An 8,656-nucleotide genomic window follows, 5' to 3' on the forward strand; every position below is an offset into this window, starting at 1 on the left:
CACTTTACTTCAAATATTGTTTGAAGATTTATTCTGGGCCAAGCATTAAAGATAAGAAAGCTATCCTGATTTCATGGTGCTTACAATCTACAAAGGCATCTAAGAATGATAGAAGTACTTTCCTTCATTTACTCTTATGTTTTTGCAAGTTGATTCTAGAAGATCACATCTAGTGAGAAAAGTCAGTTCCCATCTTTAATTTGAAGAATCAGCTGCATTCATGCATTAAACAAAAAAAATGCAATCATCGTCAGTTGTCTATCCCAGACATAGCAGCCAAGAGGTCCAGACTGGGAAAGAAGACTCCGATCTAGTGTCGCTCTCTTGAAATTTCATTTCTCTGGTATCACATGGCTGGCTTCTTCTTAGGAATCATGTGGCGCTACTTCATCTTTGATTTTTGGGGGTTGTAGCAGCCGTCATGGAGGTCCTCCCAGCGCCTCCTCTGCTCTGCTGCCTAGGCCTTCCCTCCTCGGTGGATTCCATCTTCAACCAGCCCACCCAGTGGAGAGAAAGGGAGCCACTCTGAAGGGTACAACGCAGAGGCATTAAATACATCCACAGTGTTGTCCAAAAGTCTTTCATCTCCCCACACAGAAACGATGTCCTAACTAAGCACTAACTCCCCCTGCGTTCCCTGCTCCACCCCAGCCTATCGTCTACTTTCCGTCCCATGGACTTGTCTTCTAGATACTTCATCTATGTGGAATCATATCATTTTTGTTTTTTCGTGTCTGGCTTCTTTCACCTTTGCATCAAGTTTTCATAGTTCATCCACGTTGTAGTGTGGACCAAAACTCCATTCCCTGGTGTGGCTGAACACTATCCTGTTGTGTATGGAGACCTCATTTTGTGTCTCCGTTTATCTGCTGACAGACACTTGGGTGGTTCCACCTTCTGCCTATCGTGGGAAATGCTGCGATCAACTTTGGCGAACCAGTTTTGTTTGACTCCCTGTGTTCAGTTCTTTGGGGTATTAACATAGGTTTTTAGAGGACAGTGCTGCTCCTGGGATGAGAATAGCTAGTGGGGAGCTGGGTGGAGTGGGTGAGGGTGAAGCAGGGAGAACAGGGAAGAGGCAATTGCACTTACGCAGAGAGGGTGACAGTGGCTCGGCCCAGGGTGGTGGCGGGGGACAGAAGGCTGGGATGCTGGATCTCCTGTGAGGGGAGCCCCAGCAGGACCTGCTTGGGGACCGGGTGTGGCCGTGAGAGAAAGAGGAGGCAGAGACGGCTCCTGAGCTTCTGGCCTGGACACCTGGGAGGACGGGGTTCCCATTAGCCAAGACGGGGGCGATAAGGTAGGTTGGGGCTCAGGTTTGGACATGAGAAGTCTGAGGCGCCTTCTAGACCCAGAGCCGGGGGTGGGTCTCCGAGTCCGGGCTTCAGGGGAGGGGTCCAGGCTGGAGAGAGAGGAACTGGGGCACTCCTCGCGTTTGGGCGCTTTTTCTTTCTCGGCCATCTGAAGGTGCCCGGGTGAGCCGGGCGGGGGCGGGCGGGGGCGGGCGTGGCCGGGAGCGCCCGGGGGCTCAGGCGCGCCCTGGTGTCCCCGCAGCACACCGCGCTCTCCGAGTACCGGCCCCTGCTCCCCGAGGCGTCCCGGCGCGGGCAGCGCAGCTCGGCGGCCGACAGGAAGCTGGTGCTCATCCCGCTCATCTTCATCGGCCTGCGCGTCTGGGGCACCGTGCGCTTCGTCCTGACGCTCTGCGGCTCCCCGGCCGTGCGCGCGCCCGTGCTGGTCGTTCTGCACGTAGGTCCCCGGGCGCGGCGGGCCCAACGTGAGGTCACCCCCAGGCGAGAGGACGGGGCGCGGCGGGGGACAGCGCTGCCCGGCACCCCCGCCAGGGCCAGAGCGCCTCCCGCCTGGCGCGGCCCGGGCGTGGGGTGCTCCCGCGGCCTTGGGAGGAGCCCCAGGGTCCCTGGGGCCCGCCCGACCCCGAGGCCCCGGGCCAGGCCTGCCCGAGCGCGGCCCAAGGCCACGTGGCCGCGGGCGTCGCAGGCCTCGGGGGCGGGGTGGGAGGAGAGGCCGCCTCCGCCGGCTCACGCCGCCCCTTCTCCCGCAGGGCATCGGGAACACGTTCCAGGGCGGCGCCAACTGCATCCTGTTCGTGCTCTGCACGCGGGCCGTGCGCGCGCGGCTGCTCTCCGCCTGCTGCTGCCGCCCGCCTGGCCCTCCCGCCCGGCCGCCGGGGCCTCCCGCCGCGCCTCGGCCCTCCAGGGCCCGAGACTCCCAGGAGCCCCACCGCACCCCCGTCGAACTCCCCAGCACCTGAGCCTCGCCTCGCCTCGCCTCATTCTGTGCCTGGGTGCTGCCCGCTACGGCCCGGCGGGTGTGCGGGTCCCGCCCCCAGGAGGGAGCGAGGTACCTGCTGCTCCGCCAGCCCTCTGCCCTTTCCGCCCTTGACCCTCAGTGCGGGGGCAGCTGCGAACTCAGCTTCTTCTACCTCTTAGACCTCGGGTGGCACGTTGCACCTAGCAGGTTCCGACACTCTCAGGGATCTCCCTCTCCAAGAGGGTGGGTGTCGGGACTCGGGTACGCCAGTGGCCATACTCAGGTACGGCCTGGTGGCCACTAGGTCAGCGGTCGCTCGTCTCTGGGTGACCGCCACTGTTTACAATTTGTTGGGCTCACACCCACAGGCAAAGCACGGAAAGGCACATCCACTGCTTGGCCATCCTGCGCGCGATTGACGTCAGCGTTGGGGGGACCAGAGATGTGTCCCCAACCTAGATGTCGTGGAACAGGTCCCTAGTGCTCAAGGCATTGAGATTCCCTGGGGGTGCTGGCTTTCTTGGCGAGCTTTGCCCGTCAGCGGGAGCCAGGTGTCTGTCACCAGGTTCCCAGAGGTTTCCCGGTGACTGGTGTAAGCGCCTCCCAGCACACGTGTTCAGGGACAGCAGGTCTCCTGGCCCCCTGAATTCTCTCTCCATCAGTTGCCAACCTGGCTGTGGATGGCGTCTGAGTTTTATGGACAGGCCAGGAGATCCACCCTCCTGCCTCTGCCAGCTGGTTCCTTAAAACACAGGTTCCAGGGGTCAGGCAAGGACCGGGCCGCAGGCAAGAGGGGCGAGGCAGACCCCCAGAGACCTCGGGGTCTTTTCTTAGAACACTCTTGTTCTTAAGAAGACTAAAGTGGGGTGAGGCAGGAGGGCCTGCCTTTTCACGTCCTGGTTTAGCTTTTTGTACAACAGACACCCCAAGAGCTAGTGAATCATCCAAAACTGGTGCTTCCTGGGAGGTGGTGGTTTCAAGGCTTGTCCATTTGCACAGTTGGCTGGGGAAGTGCTGCCCATGGGTCAGGGGGCGGTTACTTACACTTACAAGACAAGAGATGTAAAATAAGCTTCCGTCTCTCCCGTGCAGTGGGTCTCCCACCCGCGCTTTCCTCTTCTTCAGAAAGCAGTTTCCTGGCCCCAGGAGCCAAGTCACAGAAGCTGTTGGCTCAGAACGGGGCCAGCCGCTCCCAGTGCAACCCCACAGCGGGTTGTTCTGGGCGGATTTGGGAGGGAAGTGTACCTCGAGCTAGTGGGTGTTCTGCCCTCAGATTCCATCCAGGCTCTGCGGAGCTGAAATCCTTAAACCACTGACTCCCGGGCCATGCTGTGCTGTCCACTCCTGTTTAACTCTTAAAGCAAAATCTCAATCAGGAAGCAAATCTGAAAGTAATAGGCATTTAGAGAACCAAGTCCAAACTGCTCATTTTGGTTTCCCTTAAAAACACACTTCTTTCTGAAAATCAGCAAGAGGCGAACATCCCCTTAGAAGTCAAAGACAAACTGGGAAGCTGCCAACCATGGGACCGCTTATACCAATGACCGTGTCAGGGCAACCCTGGGTTTCTCTAAAGAATTCTGTGCTCGTGGCCAGGAAAGACCCTCACTGAGCTTCTAGAATGTAGAGGAAGTCCAGGAGTCCGCTTGCTGCTGAAAAAGAAAATGATTCACGGCTAAGTTAGAAAGAGCGCCGGGCATGGGAAATGCTGCCAGCGTAGACTGCCTGGAAGGGGCTCCAGGGAACTGCAGCTGGTGCCACCGGGCAGAGGCTGCTGGCTGGGCTCATGGCTTTGGCAGGATGGCCTAGACCTGGGTGTGCATCTTGCCAGCCCTTGCCGGTGCATCGTTCAAGGCCTGCAGAGGGGGCCGGCGGCTCAGGACACGTCTCGGGGGGCCTGGGGGCTCGCTCAGCTCTCATTCTGCCTGGTCGGGGCCGCCAGCTGTGCGGGCCGTGCTCGGAAAAGCCTCCAAGGAGGTGCACCCAGGAGCGTCCACTTGCACTCCTCTGCTGCCCACCGCCCCTGCACGACAAGAAGTGAGTGGGACCTGAGTGGCGTGGGGGCGGGGGGAGCTCGTGCCTTCGCCAGATCCCGTGGGAGTCCAGATCCCTGGTCCCCGGCCTCACTGGGGGACTCCTCGCTGCAGCTGGGCAGGCGGAGGTGGGCGGGAATTGGGGGGTGTCCTCCCCGTCCAGGAGGGGTGACTGCTGCTGCCCGCGCAAGAGAGCGGATTCCTCCACTGTGCCGGGCCAGGGCCTCTCCTCCCTCCTTGGTGTCATCTGTCTTGCCTCCCTCGGTTTCCCAGGGACACAGTGCTGCAGACCTCACAGTGGCCTCCCCAGGGCCCCCTCTGGATGCACTTGCCGCCCCTTCTCCTTCCAGATCAGGTTTACCAGCCCCTTTCTCCCCGTTGGTGCTGCAGGGGTTTTGTGGGTTTTTTAAATAAAGACTATGATTTGGCCCCGGGTGAGGGCGCAAACAGCTCCTCTTACCTTTGCTGCAAGAACTATTTTGACAGGCGGAATAATACAGTGTGTGTCTCGACGTGCCAGACTGTTCTGAGAAACCACGACCACCTGCTGTTTTAAACGCAATAAACGACTTACTTTTCTTTCATGTGTTTGGTAAACTGCTACCCCGCGGGTTAGGGAGGCGGGGGAGGTGGGCTTTGACCAGCAGGTGCTGCCCGCGGGGGCCCTGGCACCTCCCACGGGCCGAGACCTGGCGAGCTGGCCGTGGGCCTCCCTCGGCAGGTGCCTTAAGTGGACGGGCGCCCTGAGCACCCAGCCAGCTTCTCCAGGGTTTGCCAGGTGATGGGTCATGGTCAGGTGGGCTGCAGTGAGGGCGCAGATGTCCGGGTCCCGTCCATCACAAGGACCCACGCTCCTAGCTTCCAGGGACCCCCGACTTGGGGCTAAACAGGCATGAAGGAGACGCCCCAAGCTGACCCATTCTTCACACGTCCTGCTGTCACGGGACCTGCTGACCCACCTCCTCTGTGGTTCCAGGACCCCTGGGACCCTGGGTTATTTTTTGTGAGTGGAGCTGGCTGCCTACCTGGTTAGGTGTTTTGTTTTCTGTTGTTTTTTTGAGGGGGTACCAGAGACCAAACCCAGGACCTCGTACATGGGAAGCAGGTGCTCGACCACTGAGCTACATCCACTCCCTGCTTCCTGGTTAATTGGCGCCTGCGCAGTCCACTGGCCTGGCCTTCAAGTCAGATTTTTTCCAACTGCTGCAACTTGGGACTTTGCTCCCCAAAGTACTGCTTGTTTATTCTTCCCACTTATTTTTTGGATTTTGTGAAGTTAAAAATACTTGGGAAGTGAATGTGGCTCGAGCAGTTGGGTGCCTGCCTACTGCATGGGAGGTCCTGGGTTTGGTTCCTAGTGCCTCCTAAAGACCAACAAGACAACAAGCTGGCATGATGGGCTGGCACAGTGAGCTGACTCAGCAAGATGACACAAAGAACAGATGGTGAGTGCAAACCCTGGGTGAAGGGGGGAGAAATAAATAAATCTTAAAAAAAGAAACACATTGACTCAGGGAGTGGCTGTGGCCCAGGAAGTTGGGCTCCCACCTCCCACATGGGAGGTCCTGGGTTCAGTTTCTGGTGCCTCCTAAAGAAGCAGCAAACAGACAACGAGCAGACATCAAGCAGGAACAATGAACAGTGAGCAAAAAAACAAATGAGCAGTGAGCGGATGTGGCTGACATTCCTTGAGCCCTTGCTATGTGCCAGGCCAGGTGAGTGTGCAAACAGTCGGGCCCCCTCCCACATGGGAGGTCCCAGAATCAGTTCCTAGTGCCTCCTAAAGAAAAAACAAGCCGACGAGCAGACAACAAGCAAAAAATAAAAAATAAAAATAGATTGACTAAATAAATGCAAAAACATGACCAGCACCTAGAAAGGACTGGCCATGTTTTTTAAATGAACTGTTTTTAAGACAAATCGTGCACACTCTAAAATCATCCTGATAGCATTACACACCCTGCTTCCCCGAGGCAGCCACTTGGGAGCCTCTTGGCTGTTCCCCCCGGTATGTGCCTCCAACCTGCAAGCTAGGTGCTGGGAGCTCACCTGCAAGAACCTGGAAGAAGCCTCTCCACCCATCCTGAGTAGTCTCCCCTCCTCAGGACCCTGCATCTGTTGTTTGCTGCCCTGTTCCTCTCTCTTCTCCCCTTTCCAGCCTGTCCCCCCTGCTCCAGTGGCCGTGACTTCCCTGATGTCCCCACAGCCTCTCCCTAAATGCTGCCTCCAGTCTCCTTGTCCCCTTAGGGAGCACCCCCAAAGCTCCATCAAACCACAGCCAGACCACCCCTTTCTGGAAAGCTCCAGAGGCTGCCCATCACCCAGGGGCAAGAGGCCAGGCTCCTGGACATGGCATGGGTGTCCCTGTCTCCGTAGTTCTGTCCACCCTCCTCGTCCCTCTAGGAGCTCACTGTTCCATGGCGTTCCATTCCATTCCACACCATTTCCTCCTTTTCCCTCTCTCGCCCAGCCTCTTGCTTCTGCCCTTCTCCCAGCGAACACCCTGACCCCACAGGTACACCCCTCTCCCCGGCTCCCACGGCCTCCTGAGCAGATGCGTGGAGACCAAAGCCCAGTGACCACTCTCAGATGCCACCCAGGGTTGGCCCAGTGGGTACCTGAGGCCTCCAAAAAGTTACAGAGGGGGAGACCTGGGGGCAGAGTGGACTACTCTCTAATGAAGCGCTGTGGGTCAAAAATACCACCCCAAAACCCTCAGCATCACGTGTTAGAGAAGAGTCTAGAATCCAGGCTCCACGAAGACAGGGTTTGCCAAATGTTTGTGAGCCAGGACATCCCTAGGAGCTGAGAGCTGACATTCCTTGAGCCCTTGCTACTGTGCCAGGCCAGGTGAGTGTGCCAGCTGTCCCCTGGCCTCCTTTGACAAAGAAGTGCTGGCAGGATTGCGAGGCCTCAGGGCTGCCGGTGGGAAGGGTAGGGCTGGGATCGAGTCCACCCAGACTCGCCCCTGCACTCAGCAATCCTGCTCTTACCAGCACGCTCCGGTCCAGCTGATAGAGAGGCCCAGATGTGTGTGTGCTGTTTGTGATTTTAGAAATTCCTCCACCAATTAAAATGCGCAAATTGCTGCTAATATTTTCCATGAAACTCTCTGCAGTCCAAACAAAGTTCCAGCCGGAACAGAAAGCGTGGCCTCTCGCAGCTGTCAGTGCCCCCTCAGCTCCAGATGTGACTCGCTGACTTTTTATGTGCTTTGAGCCTTGCCGCGCCCCCGCGCACGGTGACTGGGCTGGACGTCTGGGCTCACGGGCCATCACAAATGCTCCGTGCGACTGCGCAGCCAGGAACAGCGGGCGTGCACATCCCATGCGTTCTTCTCTGCTCATGTGCGTGGTCCGTGGTCCCATCAGACTTCACTCACAAAAGCCAAGTCTGAAGATAAAACCGTTAAGAATTCAATGACACAGCAGAACATTAAGCCTGGCACGAGGCCTGCCGAGTGCGGGCCCGTGGCGCCTGCCCCACCTGTCGATAAGACAAAGGGGGCTTTGTGCTTGCCAGGGTAAAGGGAAAGCACCCCGGCTTGTAGCACCCGAGGGAAGGGATGGGGTAAAGGGCGGGGGGTATGGATTGAGGTTTGTGAAATCTGGTTTCAGGTGGTCTTTCAATGTGGTTGGAGGGTGCTTGGTGGGAAATGGGCAACGATCGTGGTATAGTTGACTCTTTGGTGGGCCCGGCAAGGTGAGGACTTGGGGGTGAGCAGTTCAAAGAGCTTGGGGGTAAACGCATTTGATGCTTTGCATTAAAGAAGTGGGGAGTCTTTCAGGCAGTCTCTGGAATGAACGATAAAGTGTCCCACAACTTCTACCTTCCCGGGCAAGAGTCTCCCGGAACGGTGAAGCTACGCTGATGACGACACGAAGCCGTGGCAGAGCAGAGCAGCGCAGCGGGGGGCTTCGATTCTCCCCGGAAAGGTATCAGAGAAGCCGGCGAGTCCCCGCAGCAGGTCTGTGGCGACACACTTCTGGAAGGAGACAAAGTGGGCTGCAGCCGCGGCGCTACCATCTCGTCACTGAGTGCCTGAGCAAATGCCCCTCCGCTCTCTTAGCGTCGCTTCATCTAAAGCGGGGACAATAACGAGGCTGAAATGGGATCCGGCGCTTCGCCCGGCGAGGGGCCTGGAGAAGAGCTCCTCCGCTCGCGCTGTTGTCGCTGACGCCCTTTCCAGTGCGTCCAAGAGGCGCTCAAGGGTCCACCCCACCTCTCCTCACCCAGCTAGGAACCCCTGAGTGTCCGCTGCCCCCGGTCTCCCTCATCAGTCACCAGTGGCCCTGGGAGGGGACACCCCTACACTGCCTTGTTGGGCGGCCCCTATTTACACAGCGTTTCCA

The 8,656-nt window shown here is 58.0% G+C and overlaps 1 protein-coding gene and 1 long non-coding RNA gene across 2 annotated transcripts in view; one reads left to right on the forward strand and one right to left on the reverse strand.

The window, feature by feature from the left end:
- Positions 1 to 4,883, forward strand: part of GPR157 (G protein-coupled receptor 157) — a 37,914-nt gene extending 33,031 nt beyond the window's left edge. Inside the window, exons 3-4 of the mRNA XM_071217797.1 lie at positions 1,555 to 1,749; positions 2,063 to 4,883. Of these exons, the coding sequence (XP_071073898.1) occupies positions 1,555 to 1,749; positions 2,063 to 2,272 (405 nt within the window). The 3' untranslated portion in view covers positions 2,273 to 4,883. The remainder of the gene's footprint in view (positions 1 to 1,554; positions 1,750 to 2,062) is intronic.
- LOC139439709 (uncharacterized) lies at positions 15 to 1,500 on the reverse strand. The gene is made up of 2 exons (XR_011649763.1): positions 1,093 to 1,500; positions 15 to 525 (listed from the first exon to the last, which is right to left on the reverse strand). It is a non-coding gene; the product is annotated as an uncharacterized lncRNA (long non-coding RNA).
- Positions 4,884 to 8,656: the final 3,773 nt, after the last annotated feature.

Source organism: Dasypus novemcinctus, chromosome 9, assembly GCF_030445035.2.
Source record: "Dasypus novemcinctus isolate mDasNov1 chromosome 9, mDasNov1.1.hap2, whole genome shotgun sequence".
Taxonomy (NCBI): Eukaryota; Metazoa; Chordata; class Mammalia; order Cingulata; family Dasypodidae; genus Dasypus; species Dasypus novemcinctus.